The sequence below is a fragment of the Piliocolobus tephrosceles genome, chromosome 13 (genome assembly GCF_002776525.5).
Source record: "Piliocolobus tephrosceles isolate RC106 chromosome 13, ASM277652v3, whole genome shotgun sequence".
In the NCBI taxonomy this organism is placed as follows: domain Eukaryota; kingdom Metazoa; phylum Chordata; class Mammalia; order Primates; family Cercopithecidae; genus Piliocolobus; species Piliocolobus tephrosceles.
The window spans coordinates 46,991,088-47,018,910 of record NC_045446.1 but is presented as its reverse complement, the minus strand read 5'-3'; the positions used below and the strand labels follow the sequence as shown (position 1 = coordinate 47,018,910).

The 27,823-nt window shown below is 38.7% G+C and overlaps 1 protein-coding gene across 17 annotated transcripts in view; it reads left to right on the top strand.

The window, feature by feature from the left end:
- Positions 1 to 27,823, top strand: part of NUCB2 (nucleobindin 2) — a 65,204-nt gene that overhangs the window by 17,258 nt on the left and 20,123 nt on the right. For 10 of the 17 annotated variants that reach the window (XM_023230795.3, XM_023230793.2, XM_023230791.2 and 7 more), the window contains 6 exons: positions 10,315 to 10,458; positions 11,096 to 11,203; positions 17,049 to 17,175; positions 24,943 to 25,046; positions 26,861 to 27,046; positions 27,230 to 27,320. In XM_023230795.3, the coding sequence (XP_023086563.1) occupies positions 10,315 to 10,458; positions 11,096 to 11,203; positions 17,049 to 17,175; positions 24,943 to 25,046; positions 26,861 to 27,046; positions 27,230 to 27,320 (760 nt within the window). Of the gene's footprint in view, positions 1 to 1,395; positions 1,476 to 8,352; positions 8,434 to 10,314; positions 10,459 to 11,095; positions 11,204 to 17,048; positions 17,176 to 24,942; positions 25,047 to 26,860; positions 27,047 to 27,229; positions 27,321 to 27,823 lie in introns of all 17 variants that reach the window. The other 7 variants (XM_023230801.3, XM_023230798.2, XM_023230806.2 and 4 more) reach the window with 3 other exon arrangements.

Here is a 27,823-nt window from a genome sequence, read left to right as displayed (position 1 = left end):
AGGGTAAGGACTATGTGGATCTCACTTACCTTTGTCTTCTAGCATAGTATCTGGTACCACAGTCGTTACTTAATACATAAATATTAGTTTAGTTTTGTTTTTAGAAACAAAGTCTCAATACATAATACATACATACATACATACTTACTTATAATAGGTTAAAGGAAACATTCTTCAGTTCAGCCTTTAATTGAAAAGGAAGAGGGGCAAAAGAAGAGGATTGAGGAAGATGGAAAAAGATATGTAAAGGAGGCCGGGCACGGTGGCTCACGCCTGTAATCCCAGCACTTTGGGAGGCTGAGGCGGGCAGATCACGAAGTCAAGAGATGGAGACTAGCCTGGCCAACATGGTGAAACCCCATCTCTACTAAAAAAAAGCACAAAAAATTAGCTGGGTGTGGTGGCACGTGCCTGTAGTCCCAGCTACTTAGGAGGCTGAGGCAGGAGAATTACTTGAACCCAGGAGGCGGAGGTTGCAGTGAGCCGAGATTGCAGTGCTGCAGTCCAGCCTGGGCAACAGAGCAAGACTCTCTCTCTCAAAAAAAAAAGATACATAATAAAGGAGAAACAGACTACTTCCAAGGAAAGAGAAAATCTTCGGTTTTCTGTACTTTTCAACCCGGTTATCTATGGTAATTCTTTTTAACCACTTCCAGGATATCTTGCCCAACAATCAAAACAGGAAACCATCACACACACACACACACACACACACAAAACGCACACATGTGCGCATGCGCACATACACACACACACACACACACACTAAGCAAACAGTCTTTATAACTACTGGTATAAATCAGTAGCTAACAAATGTGCCTCTGTGTTTGAATGGACATTTTATTTTTTGAGACATGTTCTCACTCTGTCACCCTGGCTAGAGTGCTGCCATGCTCAAGTGATCCTCCCACGTCATCCCCCACCAAGTAGCTGGGACTACAGGCATGTGCCACCATGCCCAACTAATTTTTGTATTTTTTGTAGAGACAGAGGTTTCACTATATTGCTCAGGCTGGTCTTGAACTCCTGGGCTCAAGGAATCCACCCTCCTTGTCCTCACAAAGTACTGGGATTATAGGCATGAACCTCTGTGCCCAGCAGAATAGAAATTTTGACTTGGTTGAGACAGGGGAAGAGATTAACTTTCTTTTAGGACTTTAAAATTTAAGGAAATTATATCTACTGAATACTAAGAGAAGCTTAAGAACTCTGCTTACTTTGTAATTTTACCTGAGGCTCTGATGCTTTTGGGGTCAGTGCCTCCCATTCTGTCTTGAGATGACTACAAAATTTAGAATTTCACACCATCCTACTTTAGAGAGTAAATTATCAGCCTGTCCTGGTTTGGATGAGTCTACTGTTTCAGCCTGGTTCAGCCCAGTATCTCCTCTTTAGGTCCGTATCTCTCTTATGAAAGAAGAGGGTGATAAAGGAAAGGAGAAGGTCATTCTTACCTGATAGTGGAAGAAAAGTAGGTTAGTCCCCCTTCTTCCCGTTGCCTGTCCTTATTACTTATCTTTCTTTCTTCTATATGGATATTTGTATATTTTCTTATTCATGAAAATCTGTAAATCTAGTAAACTTAGTGTTATTCCTTTAATGCAGACACATTTGACATCTTGGTATTTAAAGAGATTTTTGTGTCATTATTTTTTTGCCTAATGTGCTGGAATACTTAACTTTTTTTTTTTTTTTTTTAAATGCAGTTGGTGTTTATTGAGGCCTTATTAAGAAGTAGAGTTAAGTGTTTAAATTAATTGTCCTAGTTATGTCTAGAATAAGCACTAACAGATTAGAAACGAGTGGAGAACATTCTCCATCAATCAAAAATAAATTTAAAAGGTGAGAGAGGCAGAATAAATAGAAAGCCCTACCAGCCTGAGCAACATGATGAAACCGCATCTCTACAAAAAAAAAAAAAAAAAAAAATCACCGTGCATGGTGGCTTGCTTGTGGGCCCAGCTACATGAGAAGCTGAAGCAAGAGGATCTCTTGAGCCCAAGAAATCAAACTTGCAGTGAGCTGTGAGCTTACCACTGCAGTTCAGCCTGGGCAGCAGAATGAGAACCTATCTCAAAAAACAAAAAAATGAAAAAGCACTATAGAAGGTGGTAGATTTAAAAATCAAGATATGGTATTAAGGTCGGGCATGGTGGCTCATGCCTGTAATCCCAGCACTTTGGGAGGCTGAGGTGGGCAGATTGGTTGAGGTTAGGAATTCGAGACCAGCCTGGCCAACATGACAAAACCCTGTCTCTACTAAAAATACAAAAAATTAGCTGGGCATGGTGGTGCACACCTGTAGTCCTAGCTACTCAGGAGGCTGAGGCAGGAGAATTGCTTGAACCTGGGAGGTGAAGGTTGCAGTGAGCCAAGATTGCACCACTGCATTCCAGCCTGGGTAACAGAGTGAAACTCCATCTCAAAAAGAAAAAAGAAAGATATGTTATTAAATCAACTTTAAGGGCAGGGCACGTTGGCTCACTCCTGTAATCCCAGCACTTTGGGAGGCCAAAGTGGGGAGATTGCTTGAGGTCAGGAGTTTGAGACCAGCCTGGCCAACATGGTGAAACCCAATCTCTACTAAAAATACAAAAATTAGCCGGCGTGGTGGTACACACCTGTAATCCCAGCTACTCAGGAGGCTGAGGCAGGAATTGCTTGACCCCGGGAGGTGGAGGTTGCAGTGATCTGAGATCGCGGCACTGCACTCCAGCACGGGCAATAGAGTGAGACTCTGTCTCAAAAAACAAAAACCAAAAATAGCTTGAAGAAATCACCATTCCTCTCTCTGGTAGAGAGAACAGTGTTGTATGGGAAAACACAAAAGGTAACAATTCAAGAAAGTGTTTAAAAAGACTTGGACTACAAAGGTGAAGAAGTCCTTAGAATACCTTAATCAATTTATTTCATTTAATTTCTTTATGTGTGTGTAAAAATGATGTGAGAAAAATCTATGATATGCCTAAAAATACTTTCAGCAAACATAAAATAGAATTGTAAGTGATAAAGCACAGTGGTATAGTTTAATTGGCAGCATTTTTTTCTGTATGGTATACAATGGTGTGTCTTAATATTGATAGAATCTTTTATCCCACCCTGGGGTCTCTGTCACCCAGACTGGAGTACAGTGGCACAATCATAGCTCCCTGCAGCCTAGAACTCCTGGGTTCAAGCAATCTTCTCACCTCAGCTTCCTGAGTAGCTGGAATTACAGGCGCGAGCCACTGCATCCAGCCCAATGGAATCTTAAAGCCTATTTATTTTATTTTATCTTTTTCTCCTCCTCCTCCTCCTCTTCCTCCTTTCTTCTTCTTCCTTCTTCCTTCTTTCTTCTTTTTCTTTCTTTCTTTTTTTTTTTTTTTTGAGACAGGGTCTCCGTTGTCCAGACTGGAGTGCAGTGGCACAGTCTTGGTTCACTGCAACCTCCACCTCCCAGGTTCAAGCCATTCTCCTGCCTCAGCCTCCCGAATAGCTGGGACTACAGGCATGCACCACCACTCCGGGCTAATTTTCATATTTTTAGTAGAGACGGGGTTTCGCTATGTTGGCCAGGCTGGTTGCAAACTCCTCACCTAAGGTGATCCACTCACTTCAGCCTCCCAAAGTGTTGGGATTACAGGCATGAGCCACCATGCCTGGCCCTTAAAGTCTATTTAATAACATATCTTTTTTTTTTTTTTTTTTGAGATGGGTTTTCACTCTGTTGCCCAGTCTGGAATGCAGTGGTGCAATCCGGCTCACTGCAACCTTCATCTCCCAGGTTCAGGCAATTCTCCTGCCTCAGCCTCCTGAGTAACTAGGACTACAGGCATGCACCACCATGCCCGGCTAATTTTTTGTAATTTTTAGTAGAGACAGGGTTTCATCATATTGGCCAGGTTGGTCTTGAACTCCTAACCTCAACCAATCTGCCCGCCTTGGCTTCCCAAAGTGCTGGCATTACAGGTGTGAGCCACCATGCCTGGCCTCTTCTTACCCTTTTGCCAGAGATTTTCTTCCAAGCCCCCTCTACTAATTTTACAAGTTTGGTGTTGGTGCTTTCTTCATCTTATCAGAAGATGATGACAGGAAGTTTTCAGATTCATATTCTTTCCTCAGACTCTCCTTAAATGATTTGTTGATGAAGACCTGGAGGACTGGCCTTCATGAATCACACCAACTTGTATTACTTTTCAGGCAACATATTCTTTATTGAGATACACACTCTCAGAATGTATCAAGAACTAAACTAATAAACAAACTTGTCAGGTTATGTAGGGCTCTTCAACATTCAAATCAGATTTAGCTACTCTTCCTTTAGCTCAGCCACCATCCATCAACCCCCTACTTCTTAAAAATGCTTAATATAACATCTTGGGGGAGATCATTTTATAATTTAATGTTTAATATGGCAACAACTTCTGGCTGTAGGCATTTACAGCAATGTTACAGTGATTTGTTATTTTCTGACCATTCTCGTATCAATCTCTTTACCACCTTTAGCATTAATGTAGATTTTGAGGCATGTAAAAGAACATCAGGATGTTGTCAGAATTTCCTGTTGACTAAACTCAGCTTTGTTTTTTTCCTTAAAATATACTTTGCTGGAAGTTATGCAGCTTCTAGTCAGTAATTTTAAGAAGTTCCTGACAAATTGACATTTGCAGAGTCCATCAATTCAGCCTTATGTTCCTTGAGTTTTTTTTATTTATTGGAGGCATCGTTGGTTTCTGCTATCTTCATCTGCATTGTTTGGCTGCTGATAGGTAATCCTGTTGTGTTTTACTAACAAAACATAACATGGCTTTGTCTCCTTGCAGGTATCTTCCTGTCTAAAGTCAGGTGAAGCACTTAGTTGTTCCTCTATAAGAAAAAGTAAACTTGCTGTTACTCCCCTAATAACAAGTATTTGCTTCACTAACATCAGCTGCTTTGTTTCTGTGCTTACAAAGTAACTTTTCATTTTAATGCCCAATCACAGCTTAATCTTTGTGAAGATATTTACAATGACAAGCACCAACAATGCAAAAACTCAATCTGAAGTTATGACAATAATAATAACTATAATAAAGTTCATGTATATACACATAACAAAGACTATGTTGCTGTTGCCATGTGGCCAATTAAAATTTTCATGTTCCATTAACTGAGGCTGGGTGTAGTAGCTTATGCCTCTAATCCCAGCACTTTGGGAGGCTGAGGCAAGAGGATCGCTTGAGCCCAAGAGTTTGAGACTGGCCTGGGCAACATGTTGAGACCCTGTCTCAAAAAACAGTAAAAAAAAAATATACTAATATGGTTAGGATATAAAGGTCAGTCATGAGATAAAAGATTAAATTTACCGTAAAGCTAGAAAATCTTAAATTTATATATACCTAATATTTGAATAAAAATTAACAGAATTATAAGGAAAAACAGACAAAATCATGATGTAAGATTTTCACATGCTTTTCTAGTGATTGTGGAACAAGCAAACAAAAATCATTAAGAACATAGAAAATGGGATAATTTTGAAAAATTATGAACATGACTAGTGTAGAAGGGTAATAGTGGTTCATAAATTGTATTTTTAAAAAATTTCACATTTTATAAGCTTGGATTTTTTTTGCTCTATTTTCACTCCTTTTTAAAAAATTGAAATATAATTTATATATCATACAATTCTCTCTTTTACAGTATACAATTCACTGTTTTTTAGTATATTCATAAGGTTATGCAACCATCTCAATGATTTCATTTTAGAATATTTTCATCACCCCAAAAAGGAACCCTGTACCCATTTAGCACTTATTTCTCATTTTCCCCTCCCTCCACCAGCAACCCTCAACAACCCGTTATCTACTTTCTTTCTCTGTGGATTTGCCTATTTTCAACATTTATATAAATTGAATCATATAATATGTGTCTTCTTGTTTCTGGCTGTATTTACTATTAATCAGTTCTGTTGTATTTTATTTTTCAACAGACTTCTCCTTAAAAATATCAGTCTTGGCCGGGCATAGTGGCTCACGCCTGTAATCCCAGTACTTTGGGAGGCTAGGGCGGGCGGATCACGAGGTCAGGAGTTTGAGACCAACCTGACCAACATAGTGAAACCCATCTCTACTAAAAATACAAAAATTAGCCAGGCATGGTGGCGCACACCTGTAGTCCCAGCTACTCAAGAGGCTAAGGCAGGAGAATTGCTTGAACCTGGGAGGCAGAGGTTGTGGTGACCCGAGATCAAGCCACTGCACTCCAGCCTGGGCAACAGAGTGAGACTCTGTCTCAAAAAAAAAAAAAGAAAAAAATCAGTCTTTTGGGCCAAGCGCAGTGGCTCATGCCTGTAATCCCAGCACTTTGGGAGGCTGAGGCGGGCAGATCAGGAGTTCAAGACCAGCCTGGCCAACATGGTGAAATTCTGTCTCTACTAAAAATACAAAAACTAGCCAGGTATGGTGGCCTGCACCTGTAATCCCAGCTACTCTGGAGGTTGAGGCAGGGTAATCACTTGAACCCGGGAGGCAGAGGTTGCAGTGAGGCAAGATCATGCCACTGTACTCCAGCTTGGGTGGCAGAGTAAGACTGCATTAAAAAAAAAAAAAAAATCAGTCTTTTGTCCTTTAAAATTATCAAAAAGTGAAAGTTTTTGGCTTTGAAATGGCGGTCACAATTCATTGTCCTCTTTCTTGCAGAAGTTAAAAATAAATGCAACTTGAATGAAATGTAAGTCTGACAATCTCTAAACCTGAAATCAAGGAGGAACTTTGTTTCTGCTTCCACAGAAGCAAATTCTCAGTTTGATTAGAGAGGATAATGTTCCATATTTTGTTTCCAAAGTGTGAAACTTTCCTGGCTTTACATCATTTTTATTGTGTCTAGATATGAACTTTCTTTGCTAGTTGATTTCCTTGTTGTTAATCCTTGTATCTCAGCACCCAGGCCTGCCGCTTGCTTTACAAATATAATTTTAAGCTAGCTGAATAAGCAATATTTAGTTTAAAGGCATTTACAAGTCATATAACTTAATCATTTTAAATGAATGGTGTGAGTACAAGCAGCTTTTCTTCTTTTTTTTTTTTTTAAGTATTTCTGATTAGGTAACGGGAAAGATCTGTACTCAAAAGAATAAATAGATAATATAATTTAAGTACTTAAGTAATACTAAGTTCAAGTTAAATTTTTTTTTTTTAATTTTTTTTTTTTTTTTTTTATAAATGAGGGAACTGAAGTGGGAAGTTTATTGACTAACCTGTGATCACATAGCAAGTAAGTGGTGCAGCTGGAATTAGAATACAGACCTAAATTTAGTTCTGCCTTACTGCTTGGTATAAAACCCACTTTCTATTTCTCTTTTTTCCCACTTTCTGTTTTTTAAGGATCCAAGTTTACCTTTGAGATGGGCATTCTCTTTGTCTCTCATTGTAGGTGAGGTTGGTAAATAATAGAGCAAAGGGAGGCAGTATGTTCTAGGGCAGTGGTTTTCAAATGTTGGCATGTATCAGAATCACCTATAGGGCTTGTTAAAACACAGATTGTGAGGCCTCCTATACCCAGAGCCTCTGATTTAGAAAATATGGAGTAGGCCTTGAGAATTTGCATTTCTAACAAATTCCCAGGTGATGCCAATGCTGCTGTCCCAGGGACCATACTTTGAGAACCACTCCTGGAAAGCCAGCAGAGGCTTTGGAGTCAGTCACCCCCAGGTCTACACTCTGGCTGTGTGACTGACTGCTGTGTGAACTAGAAGTGATATGTCTCAGTTTCTTGTACTTTGAAATGGGGATAATAATATTGACTTCACAGAGTCATTGTAAGAGTTGATGTGTTAATATTTTTTAAAAGTTTAGCATACTGCTTGGTACATAGTAAACATTCAATAGATGGTTTCTGTTGTTATTTATAATAAAGCTTGGGGATCAATTAAATCTTTAGGAACCATAAATTCAGTTAAAGTAGTTTCTCAGAAACTTTTTGTGACTTTGTAACTTCAAGATATTGTCAGAGGCTAGGTGCAGTGGCTCATGCCTGTAATTTCAGCACTTTGGGAGGCCAAGGTGGGTGGATCATCTGAGGTCAGGGGTTCGAGACCAGCCTTGCCAACATAGTGAAACCCTGTCTCTACTAAAAATACAAAAAAAAACTCACTACAGGTGGTGAGTACCTGTAGTCCCAGCTACTCAGGAGGCTGAGGCAGGAGAATTGCTGAACCTGGGAGACGGAGGTTGCAGTGAGCCGAAATCGGGCCATTGCACTCCAGCCTGGGCGACAGAGCGAGACTCTGTCTCAAAAAAAAAAAAAAATGTTGTCAGGTGTTGTTAGGACACACACACACACACACCCCCATGTATACAAACACATTCTCTTGACTTTTCTTCTTCTTTATGGTAGACTTGGCAGAAGAGGAGAGCAGCAGAAGTGACAAAAACACATGGAAGAATATGGAAAAATTAGAACCCTCATATATAAGTGGTGAGAATGTAAAATGGTATAGCTACTTTGGAAAACAGTTTGGCAGTTCCTCAAAAAGTTAAACTTAGAGTTACCAAACTGACTCAACAATTCTACTCCTAGTTATATAACCAAAAGAATTGAAAACCTGTTAACTCAGTAACTTGAACATAAATGTTCACTGAAGTATTATTCAAAACTGCCTGAAAGAAACAATCCAAATGTCCATCAATTCATGAATGGATAAACAAATGTGGCATATCTATACAATGGACTATCTATTCAGCTATAAAAAAGAAATAAAGTCCTGATACTTGTTACAATGTGGTTGTACCTGGAAACATACTGCTAAGTGATAAAAGGCAGACACAAAAGGCTACATATTGTATAATTCCATTTATATGAAATGACCAGAATAGGCAAATCTATACAGCTAGAAAGTAGATTAGTGTTTGCCAGGGGATGGGAAAAAAGGGTAACAGTGAGTGACTGCTAATGGTTATGGGGTTTCTTTTTGAGATGATGAAAATGTTTTAAAATTAGATAGTAGAGATGGTTGCACAGCCTTTTGAATATTCTAGAAAACACTGAATAGTATAATTTAAAACATTTTATGGCTTATGAGATATCTCAAAAAACCCGAAATGCACACCTACGTATGTGTGGACATGAAGCATGAATGAGTAATAAACCTTTTTTGTTATTACAAGTATTTGTGGGGAAGAGGAGGTGATTCATAGTGAGAAGACATTCTGTGAAGTATACTACCCTATTAGAGATTCTAGTATCCTAGAGAAGAGTGGATCTCAGGTTTTAGTATACATAGAAACCCCCAGGACCCCCCTGTTTGTTAAAACAGGTTCCTGGCCCCCACCCCAGAGGTTTTGGGTACAGCCTGAGAATTTGCATTTCTGATGTGCTTTCAGATGATCTGATTTTGTAAGATTGAGAACTAAACTTTGGGTAGCATCTTTATAGATTAGACATATCCTATACTTAAATGGGTGAATTTTATGACATGTGAAGTGTATCTCAATAAAGAATGCTAAAAAAATGGGTATAAAGATAGTAAAATGTGAGTTTTAGTGGTTTGTTAATGGCAAGACAATGCTCTGTAAGGAATTGGTTTAATAATTAATTTCTTCATTTGTAAAATGTGTCAACTCTCTTGTGTATGTACCACTTAGGGTTGTGGTGAAAATGGGGTTATGTGTTCTTTTCCAAATGGTGTTTTGTGGGTAAAATGTGTTGCCTTAAAAAAAAAAAAAAAAATGGCATGACTAGATTGAAGCTTTTGTAATTAACCAAATGTTTTCTTATAGTGTAAAAACAGTATAGCCAGGGCGTGGTGGCTCATGCCTGTAATCTTAGCACTTTGGGAGGCTGAGGCGGGTGGATCACCTGAGGTCAGGAGTTCGAGACCATCCTGACCAACATAGAGAAACCCCTGTCTCTACTAAAAATACAAAATTAGCCAGGCGTGATAGCGCATGCCTGTAATCCCAGCTGCTCGGGAGGCTGAGGCAGGAGAATCGCTTGAACCCAGGAGACGGAGGTTGTGGTGAGCCGAGATCGTACCGTTGCACTCCAGCCTGGGCAACAAGCGCGAACTCCATCTCAAACAAACAAACAAACAAACAAACAAAAAACAGTATAAACTTTAAAATATTGTATTCTGTCTTTTTAATTTTGGCTACAAAAACAATTCTCCCTTGATTTTCTTTAGTGATATATTTTAAGCATTATTTTTGACAAGTTATAATCTATTTTTTCCCTTTCCTATAATTTTTTTGTTTTATTAAACCTCTTGAGATTAAATATATGATTGTGACATTTGGAATGCTTGTATATAGTGTTAAAATATCTTTTCATGACTTTACCATAATTATTTCTTTATTTCAGATGAGGTGGAGGACCATCCTGCTACCGTATTGCTTTCTCTTGATTACATGTCTACTTACTGCTCTTGAAGCTGTGCCTATAGACATAGACAAGACAAAAGTACAAAATATTCACCCTGTGGAAAGTGCAAAGATAGAACCACCAGTAAGTGAAATGAAGTGAAATAGGAGGAATTATAACTAGATGAAATGAATTATAATTATAACTAAATGAGGTAAAATGAGGTGAAATCATAATTAAACGAAATGGGAGGAATTATAATGAAAATATTGCTAATATTTACGACTTATAAAATTGTACACTTGGAAACTATTTCTGAAATAGCAGTGAAAAGAGTATTGGACAAGCATATGCTGCTTACCCTTAGACAATATTTATTTAATATAGTTAGTATATTAAATAGGAGAATTAGTTGTAATACATATCTGACACAGAGCTAACTAGCCAATAAAACACTGTATTATATTCAAAGCAGAGACAGATAACAATGGGGAGAAACCAAAATGGTAAAATCTTCATTGTCTGAACCATATAGAAAATCTACTGGACTACAGAGTGTCATAAAAAAGAAAAATCTACCTTTATGTAACAATAAAAGATGATTATTGGTTCTGATATAAAACTATTTATTTCAGAAATACAGCTTTTTCACTTTGTTGAAACTATCATAGTAAGTATGTCTCAATGCCATTTGCTAGAAATTATTTCTCAGGATTGACCTCTTTAGATTCAAACAAGGAAAAACCTGCAGAAGCATTACTGTTGGTTTCTTAATTTGAAGGATACTGGACTTTATTATGATGAATATCTCAAGCAAGTGATTGATGTGCTGGAAACAGATAAACACTTCAGAGAAAAGCTCCAGAAAGCAGACATAGAGGAAATAAAGGTAAACGCAATTAAATAATGTATACATATATGTGTCTTAATTTAAAATTTTTTTAGAGATGAGGTCTCACTGTATAACCCAGGCTGGCCTTGAGCTCCTGGGCTCTAGCCGTCCTCCCACCTCAGTCTCTCCAGTTGTTGGGACTACAGGCACGTGCCACCACGCTCGGCTTAAATATTTAACAAACATTTGCGCATGCCAGACACTGAGCTAAGTACTAGAAATACAAAGATGAGATTTATTCCCAGCCCTTAAGGAACCCTCAAGGGAAAATCATATCCAGAAATAGATTATAGGATGGATTATATGATGAGTATTTAATCTAGAAATACAGATGACAGACACATAATCTAATATGAAGCAGTGGGGTGAGGTGGGAAGTTATTCTTCCTGATAGAGATTATGCCAGAGCTTAAAGATGTAGTGAGAAAAGGAGAGGGACTGGGAGGCATCCCAGACAAAGGTGCAATGGTACAGAGGCAAGAGGTATACGGGAAACTGGAAGCAGTAACTGTGGCTGGACCCCAGAGTGAGAAATGGAGACCTGAGTGGCCAAAAGATGAGGTTTGGGAGGAGTCACAGCCTCAATGACAGAGGGCCTGTATATCATGTTAAGGGGTTTGGGTCATTATCTGAGAACAGCAGGAAGTTATTCAAAAGTTTGGAATAGGCGAGGTTCTGGTGTTTTAATCAGGTCCAGATTAACAGAAGAGATAATGGGCTATGTATTATATCAATCAGAGAGGTTTAACCATTTGACTCTGTCCCAAGTACCCTATTTGACATAATTCTAGCCATAGTCAGCTCTTTAGTACTCATAATAAGAAAGGGGGGGCTGGGCGCGGTGGCTCAAGCCTGTAATCCCAGCACTGTGGGAGGCCGAGACGGGCGGATCACGAGGTCGGGAGATCGAGACCATCCTGGCTAACATGGTGAAACCCTGTCTCTACTAAAAAATACAAAAAACTAGCTGGACGAGGTGGTGGGCGCCTGTAGTCCCAGCTACTCGGGAGGCTGAGGCAGGAGAATGGCGTAAACCCGGGAGGTGGAGCTTGCAGTGAGCTGAGATCCGGCCACTGCACTCCAGCCCGGGCGACAGAGTGAGACTCCGTCTCAAAAAAAAAAAAAAAAGAAAGTGGGTTGTAGAGATCTGACATGAGAGATTCTTGTAAAGTCTTTCCTTAAAAGGAAATGAATCAGCTTAGCTGGGTTTATCTTAGACTCAGTGAGTAAAAAAAAAAATCCAGTTAATTTTAAAATTTCAATAATGTCTCCTAAGATAATTTTGTTTGCTTATGTTACCTTTATTTATTTAATTTTTACTTTCTTAAAAACTTACATTGCCTTATTTCTAGAATCAGAATAAGAGAACTGTGTTTGAAAGACTCATTCTGGGTCAAACAAACCTTTTATTTTAGTTTCTGATCTTGGTATGAACTTCTTTGAAAGACTGACTCCCGCTAGGTTGTGGTGTCTGTCAGCGCTCAGGTGTGGCATTTAGTTCACAGCTCTCTTCTTAGAAGTTGTGAACGTTTCTGGGGAAAAGGTAATAGTGTTATGCTAATAGTTCTCCGGAATTGTCTTTGAGGATAACCTTACTCTTCTTCTCAAGGATTAATTCAATCTGTGGAACAAGTTTCCTATGCTGAATATATCTGATGTAGAACTCTTAATGTCTTTGTATGAGGAGTAAGAGCATTATTTGGGGTAACATAGAAAATGTGGATCATGGGAGATACTACATAGAGATATTCAGGCAAAAGAAGAAAATACGCTTCCTGGATTGGTGCAGGGAATATTTTTATAACTCTCTTCTTTTCACATTCAATTCCTGTTTCTGTGAAGGGTTAGGGGGAGCCAAAATGAAGTTAAACAGTTACACGATAAAAAAGAAATGAGGGGCTGGGTGCGGTGGCTCACGCCTGTAATCTCAGCAGTTTGGGAGGCTGAGGCAGGTGGATCTTGAGGTCAGGAGTTCAAGACTAGCCTGGCCAAGGTGATGAAACCCTGTCTCCACTAAAAATAGAAAAATTAGCCGGGTGTGGTGGCACGCACCTGTAATCCCAGCCACTCAGGAGGCTGAGGCAGGAGAATTGCTTGAACCTGGGCAGCAGAGGTTGCAGTGAGCCAAGATTGTGCCACTGCACTCCAACCTGGGCAATAGAGTGAGACTTTGTCTTAAAAATAAATAAATAAATAAATAAAAAATAAAAGGGGGCAGGCACAGTAGTCCACACCCGTAATCCCAGTACTTTGGGAGACTGAAGCAGGAGGATGGCTTCTAGCCAGTGGTTTGAGACCAGCCAGAGCAACATAGCGAGACCCTGTCACTACAAAAAATTAAAATTTAAAATTAATTTAATTAAACATTAAATTAAAAATTATCCTTCAAACTAAAAAAAAAATTGTCTGAGGCCAGGCACAGTGGCTCACACTTGTAATCCCAGCAGTTTGAGAAGCCAAGGTGGGAGAATTGCTTGATCCTAGAAGTTCAAGACCAGCCTAGGCAACATAGTGAAACCCCTAGCTCTACCAAAAATATAAAAAATTAGCTGGATGTGGTGGTGTGTGCCTGTAGTCCCAGCTGCTCAGAAAGCTGAGGTGGGAGGATCACTTGAGCCCAGGAGTTTGAGGTTGCAGTAAGCCATAATTATATGACTGCTCTAGCCTGTATGACACATAGCGAGACCTCATCTCTTAAAAAAGAAGAAAAGAATGAGTAAAACTAGACAATAAAACCCAAACCAGTAGAATCATCACAAATAACTAAGAAAAACTCTTGTTTCATAGAAAAATGAAGAAAAAAAGTTAGAATTTTCTCTTTTTTTTTTTTTTTGGGACAAGGTCTCACTCTGTCACCCAGGTTGGAGTACAGTGACACAATCTTGGCTCACTGCTATCTCTGCCTCCCAGGCTCAAGCGATCCTCCCACCTCAGCCTCCCAAATAGCTGGGATTACAGGTGTGGGCCACCTTGTCTGGCTGATTTTTGTATTTTTAGTAGAGATAGGAGTTTTGTATTTTTAGTAGAGATGTTGTCCAGGTTGGTCTCAAACTCCTGACCTCAAATGATTCCCCTGCCTTGGCCTCCCAAAGTGCTGGGATTACAGGCATGAGCCTCCATGCCCGGCCTCTCTTTCCTTTTCAGCTAAGCATTTTGAAAGGAAAATCATATTATATTTCTTCACTTCCCAAACATTCCCTAACTGGAAAGGTTATGGTACTGCCCTCACTGTTCCACTGAATATACCTTCATGGAGGGCATCCGTGACTTCTTAATTGCCAAATCTAGTGAACATCCTAACACCTTTGATTCCTCATTCTTCCGGACTCCTTTATTTATCTCAATAGTTTTTAGATTTCAGGGTTTGTTAAAACATATTTCTGGTTCCTACCTTCAGGGTGTCCAATTCAGTAACTTTAGGGCCTGCATTTCTGAAGTTCCCTGGTGATGCTGCTCCAGTTGGGGACTACATTTTGACAACCATTGTTTTATCTAATAATAATGACTATTCTCTCCTTAAAATATACTGCTCTTTTTGATTCTGTAACAGTATATTCTCCTAGTTTTCTTACTAATCATTCATCTTTGAAGAAAGCAATCAAAGGGGACCGAAAAAAGATAAATTTTGAAAAGCTTTTATATATGGAATGACTAATGCTTATAGAGGCCAACTGACTTTTAATTTAAATGTTCTTTTTAGCCCTAATGGTGCTGACCAACTTAACTTTTTTAAAAAATAAGAAGCTGGGTGCAGTGGCTCCCAGGAATCCCAGCACTCTGGGAGGCTGAGTTGGGTGGATTGCTTGAGCTCAGAAGTTCGAGACCAGTCTAGGCAACATGGCAAAACCCTGTCTCTACAAAAAATACAAAAATTAATCAGGCATGGTGGCATGCATCTGTAATCCTAGCTACTCAGGAGGTTGAGGTGGGAGGACTGCTTGAGCCTGGGAGGTTGAGGCTGCAGTGAGCCATGATCATGCTACTGCACTCCAGCCTGGGTGACAGACTGGACTCCATCTCATAAAATAAAATAAAATAAAATAAATACTTTGTTGACATGTAATTCATATACCATAAAATTTATCTTTTTAAAGCATAAAATTCAGTGTCTTTTTGTCTGTTTTTTTGCTTTATTTTGTTTTGTTCTGAGATGGACTCTTGCTCTGTCACCCAGACTAGAGTGCAGTGGCATGATCTCAGCTCAGTACAACCTCCACCTCCCTGGCTGAAACGATTCTCCTGTCTCAGCCTCCTGAGTAGCTGGGACTACAGGCATGTGCCACCACACCTGGCTAATTTTTGTATTTTTAGTAGAAATGGGTTTTCACCATGTTGGCCAGGCTGGTCTCAAACTCCAGCGCTCTAACGATCCACCTACCTCAGCCTCCAAAGTGCTGGGATAACAGGTGGGAGCTACCGCACCCTGCCATTTCCGTAGTTTTTTAATATACCCGCAGAGTCATGCAATCATCACCGCTATCTAATTTTAGAATATTTTCATTGTCCCCAAAATAAACCGTGTGCCCATTAAGCTGTAACTCCTAATTGCGCCCCTTTCCCCAACCACAATAAATCTACTATTCATCTCTGTGGATTTGCCTGTTCCGGACATTGCGTATACATGGACTCATAGAATAAATGGTTTGTTGTGTCTGGTTTCTCTCACTTAGCGTAATGTTTTACAGGTTCATTCATGTTGTAGCATGTGTCAGGATTTTATACTTTTTTATGGCCAAACAACATACCATTGTATTGGTATACTGTATTTTGTTTATCCATTCGTTAGTTGATGGACATTTAGGTTTCTGCTTTTTTGGCTAGTATGAATATGCAGCTATGAATATTATGTTTAAGTTATTGTGTTAACATGTTTTCTCTTCTTTTAGTTATATATCTAGGAATGGAATTGTTGGGTCATGGTAACCCTATGTTTAACTTTTTGAGGAACTGCCAAACTGTTTTTTGAAGTGGCTATACCATTTTACAATTTAACCTTTTGAGTTTCTGCTTTGTGCTTTAATGATGCTTTTCTAAATTACATGGTTTTTCAGACATCTGGATTTTAGAGTTAAAGCTAATCTTTTTTTTTTTTTTTTTTTTGAGATGGAGTTTCACTCTCGTTGCCCAGGCTGGAGCGCAATGGCATGATCTTGGCTCACTGTAACCTCCGCCTCCTGGGTTCAAGCGATTCTCCTGCTTCAGCCTCCAGAGTAGCTGGGATTATAGGCATGGGTCATCACACCCGGCTAATTTTTGTATTTTTAGTAAAGACGGGGTTTTACCATGTTGGCCAGGCTGGTCTCAAACTCCTGACCTCAGGTGATCCGCCTGCCTTGGCCTCCCAAAGTGCTGGGATTACAGGCATCAGTTACCACACCTAGCCATTTTTTTTTTGAGACAGAAGCTCACTCTTGTTGCCCAGACTGGAGTGCAGTGGCGCAATCTTGGCTCACTGCAACCTCTGCCTCCTGGGTTAAAGTGAATCTTCTGTCCCAGCCTCCCAAGTAGCTGGGATTGACAGGTGTGCGCCATCATGCCCAGCTAATTTTTGTGTTTTTAGTAGAGACGGTATTTCACCAGGTTGGCTAGACTGGTCTCGAACTCCTGACCTCTGGTGATCGCCCACCTCAGCCTCCCAAAGTGCTGGGATTACAGATGTGAGCCACCATGCTCAGCCCTAAAGCTAATATCTTTTGAAAGAAATTCTTTTTATAATATTAAATGTATCTAAATTAGTCAAAAGTATTTATCACTAATGTATTTTAACCCTGTTTTTAAGCTGTTGCATTTGTCTAAAAATGAAATGTAATAGATAAAACTAATTTGTTAATTTTGTTAACAGAGTGGGAGGCTAAGCAAAGAACTGGATTTAGTAAGTCACCATGTGAGGACAAAACTTGATGAACTGAAAAGGCAAGAAGTAGGAAGGTTAAGAATGTTAATTAAAGCTAAGTTGGATTCCCTTCAAGGTAAGTGCTAAACAAAAGGTAGGAATATATATTTTTTTCTTTTTTCCTTTTGAAACAGCGTTTTGCCCTATTGCTCAGGCTGGAGTGCAGTGGCACGATCACAGTTCACTACAGCCTTGACCACCTGGGCTCAAGTGATGCTCCCATCTCAACCTCCTGAATAGCTGAGACCACAGATGTGTGCCACCATGCCTGGCTAATTTTTTTTGTTAGTTAGAGAGACAGGTTCTCGCTACATTGCCCGAGCTGGTCTTGAACTCCTGGGCTCAAGCAATCTGCCTACCTTGACCAAAGAGCTGGGATTGCAGGCATGAGCCAGCGGGCCTGGCTAGAAAATTTTAGTATTTGGTTGTTGAGGTCAGTTTATATTAGTACGTGCCATCTATGTTCTTCTAGTCAAAATTTTATGTTAGTATTGATTTGGCTTCTCTTAATTTTTAGAATTTAATGTTTATGAATAGATAATACATTTTATATCATTCGAAAATCAATGTAATTAGCCATAATTATAGCAATGAAAAGGAAGAATGAAAAGTAATGAATTAAACAACTGGTTTAAAGGAGGAAAAATAATATCAAAGGATACCAAAAGAAAGCAGAGAAAGAAAATCTAATTAGAAGAATTTTCATACATGGAATAGAAAATTTTTCAGAGATCTAGCCCCAGAAAAAAACACAGGATCCAGACCATTTCTTTTCTTTCTTTTTTTAAATAAAATCTTTTAGGAGACGAGATCTTCCTCTGTCACCCAGGCTGGAGTGCAGTGGCATGATCATAGCTCACTGCAGCCTTGAACTCCTAGGGCTCAGGTAGTCCTCCCGCCTCAGCCTCCCAAGTAGCTAGGAGTACAGGCCTGCACCACCATGCCCTGCTAATTGTTTTTTTAATTATGTTTTTTAGAGATACAGTCTCACTGTGTTGCCCAGGCTGGTCTCAAACTTCTGGCCTCAAGTAATCCTGAGTTGCTGGGATTACATATGCAAGCCACCATGTCTGGCTCTCAGAATAAGATAGTTTCATTAAGGAAACTGTCTACTCTTTAATGATTTGAGTGATTCTGTCAAACCATTAAAGAGCAGATTGTCAATTCTATTTAATCTATTCCAGAGCATATAAAAAGACGGAAAGCTTCCACATTCTTGCTATATATTGATGCCAAAATCAAAATTATTATGTCTCTAAAGAATACTATCTCGTAACAGTTGGATTTATTTCAGGAGTACAAGATTGACTTAATATTAGGAAATCTAATATTATAAATCATCATATAAATAGTCCTAAGGAGAAAAAAATCTTTAAAATTTTGATATATCAAAAAAAGTCATAAAGTCAAAGGACAAATGATAAATTGGAACAAATATTAGAATCCTTATTCTTTTAGACTATGAGTAGATTAAATACCTATGAAATAGAATTTCCGAAATGCAAGGATATCTTAAAGTTATCTTGCTGGGCATGATGGCTGACCAGCACTTTGGGAGGCCAAGGCAGGTGGGTCACCTGAGGTCAGGAGATTGAGACCAGCCTGGCCAACATGGTGAAACCTCGTCTCTACTAAATATACAAAAATCAACTGGATGTGGTGGCACGTGCCTGTCATCCCAGCTACTCAGGAGGCTGAGGCAGGAGAATCTCTTCAGCCCAGGAGGCAGAGGTTGTAGTGAACTGAGATCACGTCACTGTACTCCAGCCTGAGTGACAGAGCAAGACTGTCTCAAAAAAAAAGAAAAAAAAAAGTTATAAGTCATATGGCTGTCTCCATGGATGCAGAAAATCCATTTGACAAAATTGAACACCAATTCATAATTTAAAGTAATAAAATACTAATTAATAGATAACTTCTATAACACAATCAGCTATATGCAACTCAGTTACATCATACTTAGTGGGGAAGCACAAGTATGTATCCTGACTGAAATTAGAAACAAGACAGTGTTGCCCACTGTAACCACCACTAAATAACATTGCTTTGGAGGTACAAGCCAAAATATTTTTTTTAATTTTTTAATTTTTATTGTATTTTTAATTTTTTTTTTTTTGAGATGGAGTCTCAGTCACCCAGTCTGGAGAATGCAGTGGCATAGTCTCAGCTCACTGCAACCTCCGCCTCCTGGGTTCAAGGGATTCTCCTGCCTCAGCCTCCCGAGTAGTTTGGATTACAGTCACCTGCCACCACTCCCGGCTTATTTTTTATTTTTAGTAGAGGCAGTGTTTCACCATGTTGGTCAGGCTGGTCTCGAACTCCTGACCTCAGGTGATCCACCCGCCTCAGCCTACCAAAATGCTGGGATTACAGGCGTTAGCCACCATGCCTGACCTAGCCAAAACATTTATACAAATAAAAAGAATCTGGAGGTAAAGTAATTGGAAAGGAGGTGATAAAACCATCTTTTTTCACAGATGATATGATGTTTATATATATGTGGAACACCGAAAATAATTAATGGAAACATTTACTATAAACAGTAGGAAAATTGAGCCCCTCAATAGGAAAATAATGGTAAACTTAATCCGTAGAAATCAATATTTTCCATATGTACATAACAGCCAGTTAGAACATAAAATGGAAGAAGAGGACTCCATTTACAATAGCAACAAAGATAAAATGTCCAGAATAAACCTATTCAGAAATGTGCAAAACTGACAGACAAAAACTTTAAAATACTCATGAAGGATGCAAAAATAGACTTGAACAAGTGGGAGGACACAATTACTTTTTGATGCAAAGACTCAATGTTATAAACATGTCAATTTTCTCTACATTAATGTATAAACACAATCCAACTAAAAATATATACATTATTTTTCTGGTACTAGCCAAGTGAATTTTTTAAAGTGCATGTGAAAAAGGACACGAGTAGGCCAGGCATAGTGGCTCACGCCTGTAATCCCAGCACTTTGGGAAGCCAAGGTGGGTGGATCATCTGATGTCAGGAGTTCAAGACCAGTCTGGCCAACATGGCGAAACCCTGTCTCTACTAAAAATACAAAAATTAGCTGGGTGTGGTAGCACATGCCTATAATCCCAGCTACTCAGGAGGCTGAGGTAGGAGAATCACTTGAACCTGGGAAGCAGAGGTTGCAGTGGACCAAGATCACACTATTGCACTCCAGCCTGGGTGACAGAGTGAGACTCTGTCTCAAAAAAAAAAAAAAGGAAAAGGACACAAGTAAGAAAACTTAGATACCTCTGAAAAAGAACAGTGAAGGACTAGATATTAGAAATCGAATATTTAATATCTATTAAATCTTTAATATTAAATATTAAATTATGTCACTAAGCCTCAGTCATTAAAACTGTATGGCTTAGGCAGAAAAGTAGAATGATTAGTGAAACACAATAGACATTGCAAAAGTAGAGTTAAATACACAATATAATTTAGTTTAATATAAAGGTGGTATCTTATTATTAGTGGGATAAAGATAGGTTTTTATTTTTATTATTATTAATTTATTTTTTTTAGACAGGTCTCACTCTTGCCTAGGTTGGCGTACAGTGGCGCAATCATAGCCCATTGCACCCTCAGACTCCTGGGCTCAAGAGATTCTCACACTTCAGCCTCCTGAGTAGCTATGACTACAGGAGTGTGCCACCATGTCTGGCTAATTTATTTTTTTTAATTAATTAATTTTTTTGTAGAGACAAGGTCTCACTGTGTTCTCCAGGCTGGTTTGAGGGAACTCCTGGCCTCAAATGATCCTCCTGCCTTGGCCTCCTAAAGTGCAGGAATTATATGTGTAAGCCACCACACCCAACAAATTTTTAAGTAGTCTTGGTATAACTTGCTAGCCATTTGGACAAAGGTATAGTTAAAGCCATATCTCTTATAATGCTTTATCAGAATAATTGTAAATGAATTAAAGATTTAAATGTAGAAAATAAAATCATAAAAGTACTATGTGAGTACTATGTGACAGCATAGGTGAATTTCCTGTATTACCTTGGAATGAATTTTCTAATTATGAGTCAAAATCAAGGAGTAGATTTAGCCAGTGGGAGATCTTTCAAGCTGGTTCATGCATCCTTGTGATATCCTCCCATAGGTTGGTTATCTGGGTGGTTTGTTGTCATTAATAAACATCTGAACATTTAACTCTTGGAATGGTAGTTCTAAAACTTCAGATTGCATGCATGAGAATCTCCTAGAAATCTTTTTAGAAATATAGATTGCTAGATCTCACCTCCAGAGATTCTGGCTCTGGGAAAGAGTGTAGTAATCTACATTTTAAACATATAATCTTAGAAAACAAATACCAAATACTCATCATCCTGAAATTAAGGATATCAATGAGAAGTAAATTGAATCATGCCATGCTACTTGGGCATGCAAGGTAATTCCATACTTGAAGCCAGGCCTAAGATGTGTGGAGATTTCTATCCCCGGGACAACTTCCATCCCCTCAGTCTTAACAGTATCCTCTTCATTCCAAGATGGATACTGAATTTCATTGCATAAAGAAAACAGTCTAGGCTGGGCATGGTGTCTCATGCCTGTAATCCCAGCACTTTAGGAGGCCGAGGTGGGTGGATCACCTGAGGTCAGGAGTTTGAGACCAGCCTGGTCAATGTGGTGAAACCCTGTCTCTACTAGAAATACAAAAAATAGCCAGGTGTGGTGGCATGTGCCTGTAGTCCCAGCTACTTGGGAGGCTGAGGAAGGCGAATTGCTTAAACCCAGGAGGTGGAGGTTGCAGTGAGCCAAGATCATGCCACTGTGCCCCAACCTGGGTGACAGAGTGAGACTCTGTCTCAAAAAAAAAAGAAAGAAAACAGTCTGATGTAACTTAGAAACTAAGGAATATTTTCTCATTTGTTCAGTATGAATTGAAATATCTGATACTTTGAGGAAGGGCTTACATAGTCTTAATTTTAGGGAGGGGGGTAATTTTTAAAGTAGGCAGTTTTTTTTTTCTTTTTATTGAGATGGAGTCTGGCTGTGTTGCCCAGGCTGGTCTTGAACTCCTGGGCTCAAGGAATCCACCTACCTCAGGCTCCGAAAGTGCTGGGTTTACAGGCATGAACTACCATGCCTGGCCCATTCACATGGTTCAAATGTAGAAAATATAGAGTAAAAATCTACCTGATACTTTTGTATTCTGTCAGTTCCCAATGTCCCCTAGCACCATCCTTCTTGGGTTTATCTATTTATTTATTTTTAAGTTATATTGAGATGAGGTTTTGCTGTGTTGTCCAGGCTGGTCTTGAACTCCTGTTCCTGGTCTCAAGTGATCCTCCTGCCTCAGCCTCCCAAAGTGCTGGGATTATAGGCATGAGCCACTGTGCCTGACTCTTGAGTTTCTTTATTTGTATATAAGCAAATACAGATAAAATTTTTTTATTGTCCCTCTCTTTTTATGCAAAAGGAAATACACATTTTTGTACATTGTTTTTCTTTTAATAATATATTTTGAATATCTTTGTGTATTAGTACATAGAGACCACCTCTCTCTCTCTCTCTCTTTGTTTTGTTTTTACAGCTGCATAGAACTCCATTATATGGATATACTATAATTTATTTAGCCAGGCCCCTGTCAATTGACATTTAGGTTATTTCTGGTGAACTATCTTGTATATATGTCACTGTGTATCCATATAAGATTATCTGTAGGATAATTTCCCTACAGTGGAATTGCCAAATCAAATTATATATATTTGTAATTTTGATAGATATTGCCACATTTGCCTCCATAGAGGTTGTATCAATACACATATCCACCAGCAATAATTCCTCACAACCTTGCTAATGGTATGTGTCATCAAACTTTAGGAGTTTTCCATTCTGTTAGATAGTATAACAGTGCAGTTTTAATATGTATTTATCTTATTTTGAGGGAGGTTAAGGGTCTTTTTATACATTTCACTGTCTGGTCATATTTTGTTTAGGGCTAAGTCTTAAAAACAAGTATTTTCTTCATAAGTAGAACTGCTAGTACAGTGCCATACTTAGAATTCAGTGAAAACTTGGTTGAACCAGATTTAGCAGTTCTTCACTTTCTGGCATAACAACATGTTCCAGGATCAACTTGTACCTACCGTGCCCCAGCTGTGGAATGAGCCATTTCTCTGAGGAGCACTGGTTTTTCTTAATAGGCAACTATATTTTAGATCAAGAGCTGGCACTAGGTACACTCCTTGCTGCTGGAGTATATTTTCTTGGCACCTTAATTGCACAGAGCTAGGAAACATGCATGTCTATACACATATACACATATATACACACATACATATTCATATACATGTGAAACGTACATATATATGTTAAATGTACATATTTTAGAAATGCTGAGTTCACACAGATAATGCTAATTCCCATTCATATCTACTAATTTCTTTCTTGCCTTTCACCATTCCATATTTGTATATTCCTTCTTCCTAAGTGAGAGCTGATTTCCAACAACTTCGACAATGTACCCATTTTGCTCAATTCTATAAGGGCTCATATTGTGTTGTTTCTGGTGAGCTGTCTTGTATGTATATCCATTGTGTATCCATTACATGTGTCCACTATTTAATACAACTGAAACAGTCCAGCATCACTTCACCCATTTCACTGTAGTAAATTGTAACTTGTTTTTTGAAAGTTAAAAAAATTGATATTTCCTTAAAAATAAGTCATAATTAAAAGGAGTTTACCTAAATTAGATTTTTATTGTTTCATAAGGGATCCATTGGAGCAATATACAAGGAATTCTTTCATGTAAGCTTTAGAGCAATTATTTTTAGAAATTCTACTTAAAACTTTGATAAGGACACTATATTAGAGTTTATCTAATTAAAAGCAAGATATTTAGTAGTTTTAAGGTAATTAAAAAGAGTTTGTTATTAACTATGCTGATAGTCAAGTAGTTGTTTTAGATATAACATTAAAATATGCAAGGCCGGGTACGGTGGCTCACACCTGTAATCCCAGCACTTTGGGAGGCCGAGGTGGGCGGATCACGTAGTCAGGAGATCGAGACCATCCTGGCTAACATGGTGAAACCCCGTCTCTACTAAAAACACAAAAAATTAGCCAGGCGTGGTGGCGGGCGCCTGTAGTCCCAGCTGCTCAGGAGGCTGAGGCAGGAGAATGGCGTGAATCCGGGAGGCAGAGCTTGCAGTGAGCAGAGATTGTGCCACTGCACTCTAGCCTGGGCGACAGAGCAAGACTCCATCATAAATAAATAAATAAATAAATAAATAAATAAATAAATAAATAAATAAATAAATAAAATATGCATAAGGCCAGGCATGGTAATCCCAGGTTTTGAGAGGCTGAGGTGGGAGGATCACTTGAGGCCAGAAATTCAAGACCAGCCTGGGAAATACAGTGAGACCCTGTCTCTACCAAAAATTAAAAACAAGAAATTAGCCAGGCATAGTGATGCACACCTGTTGTCCTAGCTACTTGGGAAGCTGAGGTGGGAGGATTGCTTGAGCCCAGGAGGTCAAGGATGCAGTGATCCATGATTGCACCATTGCCCTCCAGCTTGGGTGACAGAGCAGGACCATGTCTCAAAAAAAATAAATTAAAAAAAATAAGGAGAGAGAATTTTTAAAAATACACATATTAAATTGTATTCCACTCTAGGTTCAAGGACACTACCCTTGACTAGAATAACATATGCAATATTCATAAAGTAAATATAAGCCTTTATTCTAAAACTTTGTATTTCCTTATAAAATCCTATAGGAATAAATATGAAATCTTTTTCTTATGTATAATTATTATAATTTTTCTAGCTTCTAGAAATTGATCATTTACAGTTTTCTCATTTTCTTTCAGATATAGGCATGGACCACCAAGCTCTTCTAAAACAATTTGATCACCTAAACCACCTGAATCCTGACAAGTTTGAATCCACAGATTTAGATATGCTAATCAAAGCGGTGAGAATAATTCCAAAAAGTTCTGTCTTTATTGTGCCTTTGAGGTTTTGTAATTTGACAAGTAAACCCAATGAAATGGAAATATAACTTTTATATATTCTGTTGAAGATCTTTAAAGGAAGGTAGCTTAACCCTTATTAATACAGATATTAATATGTACATACAGGTCTAAAATCCCTTATCCACAATTCCTAAATCCAAAAGCTGTAAAAACTGAAACCTGACCTGAATAAACCAACTACAGTAATACTATTTACAGTTTTTATTTAACCTACTTAGTGTGAGTATTTATAGATTTTGCTTAAGACATACTTGTCTGTTTGATTACAGATGCTACAGGGATATTCCATAATATGGCATATGTGCCATATTCCCTTTCTTTAAGGTAGAAAATTCTGAAGCACATCTGGCCTCAGAGATTTTAGATAAGAGTTTGTGGACCTCTCACATTATGTGTGAATGGAATTAGTTCTAACCTGGCAAGTATTAGATTAGTTCAATGGTTAGAAGCTATTTTAGTTTTCTATACTGTCTAGATTTGATATAGTTCCTTTCTTCTTTTTTTTTTGAAATCAACTTATATACTACTTGCTTATGAGGAGTTTCTTTTTTCCTTTTTTCTTTTTTCTTTTTTTTGAGATGGAATCTCGCTCTGCCGCCCGGGCTGGAGTGCAGTGGCCGGATCTCAGCTCACTGCAAGCTCCCCCTCCCGGGTTTACACCATTCTCCTGCCTCAGCCTCCGTAGTAGCTGGGACTACAGGCGCCCGCCACCTCGCCCGGCTAGTTTTTTTTTTGTATTTTTTAGTAGAGACGGGATTTCACCGTGTTGGCCAGGATGGTCTCGATCTCCTGACCTCGTGATCCACCCGTCTCGGCCTCCCAAAGTGCTGGGATTACAGGCTTGAGCCACCGTGCCCGGCCGAGGAGTTTCTTAAAGTTGGGGCTAGCTTTGAACTTTTAGTTTATTTGAATACCTACATCTCTGGTAATAATAATGACGAAAATTGCCGGGCGTGGTGGCTCACGCCTGTAATCCCAGCGCTTTGGGAGGCTGAGGGGGGCGGATCACCCAAGGTCAGCATTTCAAGACCAGCCTGGCCAACATGGTGAAACCCTGTCTCTACTTAAAATACAAAAATTAGCCTGGGGTGGTGGCAAGTGCGTGTAATCCCAGCTACTCAAGAGGCCTCAGGAGGCTGAGGTAGGATAATCACTTGAACCAGGAGGCGGAGGTGGCAGTGAGCTGAAATCATGCCACTGCACTTCAGACTCGGTGACGGGTGAAACTCTGTCTAAAAAAAAAAAAAAAAAAAGAAAAAGAAAAAGAAAAAACTTGACTAAAATTAAATGGTAGAATTAAAAAAGAGGAGTCCAGTATGTTTTTGCTTTCCTGTACCACTTCTGTTCAACAGTATGCTATATTCAAGAATGGCTTTATTTACATTTTTCTTTTCTTTTTCTTTTTCTTTTTTTTTTTTTTTGAGGCGGAGTCTCGCTCTGTTGCCCGGACTGGAGTGCAGTGACCAGATCTCAGCTCACTGCAAGCTCCGCCTCCCGGGTTTACGCCATTCTCCTGCCTCAGCCTCCGGAGTAGCTGGGACTACAGGCGCCCGCCACCTCGCCCGGCTAGTTTTTGTATTTTTAGTAGAGACGGGGTTTCACCGTGTTAGCCAGGATGGTCTGGATCTCCTGACCTCGTGATCCGCCCGTCTCGGCCTCCCAAAGTGCTGGGATTACAGGCTTGAGCCACCGCGCCCGGCACATTTTTCAAATGCATGTTTTTATTTAACTTAAATGCTTTATTGCATTTCAGGCAACAAGTGATCTGGAACACTATGACAAGACTCGACATGAAGAATTTAAAAAATATGAAATGATGAAGGAACATGAAAGGAGAGAATATTTAAAAACATTGAATGAAGAAAAGAGAAAAGAAGAAGAGTCTAAATTTGAAGAAATGAAGAAAAAGCATGAAAATCACCCTAAAGTTAATCATCCAGTAAGGACTGTGACTTTATGAAACCATTTTTAGATAAAGATACTTCTTTGTATCAGCGGAATTTTATTGTGTTATTAGTACTGAAATCTTGATTGTTATGCAAAGTTCCTCAAATTTATATTTTGAGTCTGTACAGATAGATTATATTTTGTTTTGAGCAATTTTTTTTTAATTGGTTCACAGGGAAGCAAAGATCAACTAAAAGAGGTATGGGAAGAGACTGATGGATTGGATCCTAATGACTTTGACCCCAAGACATTTTTCAAATTACATGGTAACAATTTGATACAAATATTAATATTTATATCTGCTGTTTGAAAAAATATTTGCTTTCCTCTTAATTGATTTCTGCCAAGGTGTGCTATTGAGTTATCTAGTGAGAGTAAATGGTTAGAGTTCTTCTAGGGTAATATGATAGTCTTTATTGCTCACCTGCAGTATAAAATTTTAGATCAGTAGCTGTGTCTTTATACTGGCTTTTACTGTTGAGTCATATGAATTATTGCAAAGTTCTCTGTAAACTGAAAACTGTATACTGTGACTAGCTAGGTTATATCTGATAGGCTTTATACTATAATATTACATTTTACTTCTCTCAGAATATTGCTTTACTTTATATTTTTGGAAAAAAATGGTCAAGATATGCTTTCCTCACAAATGATTATGCGTTACAAATATAGCATATTTATCAGTTGAGCTGATCTAAATCTTCATGAACAAGAAGAAATGCTTTTCGCATTCTATTGATGCTTCACATCAGTACTTTTATAAACCTTT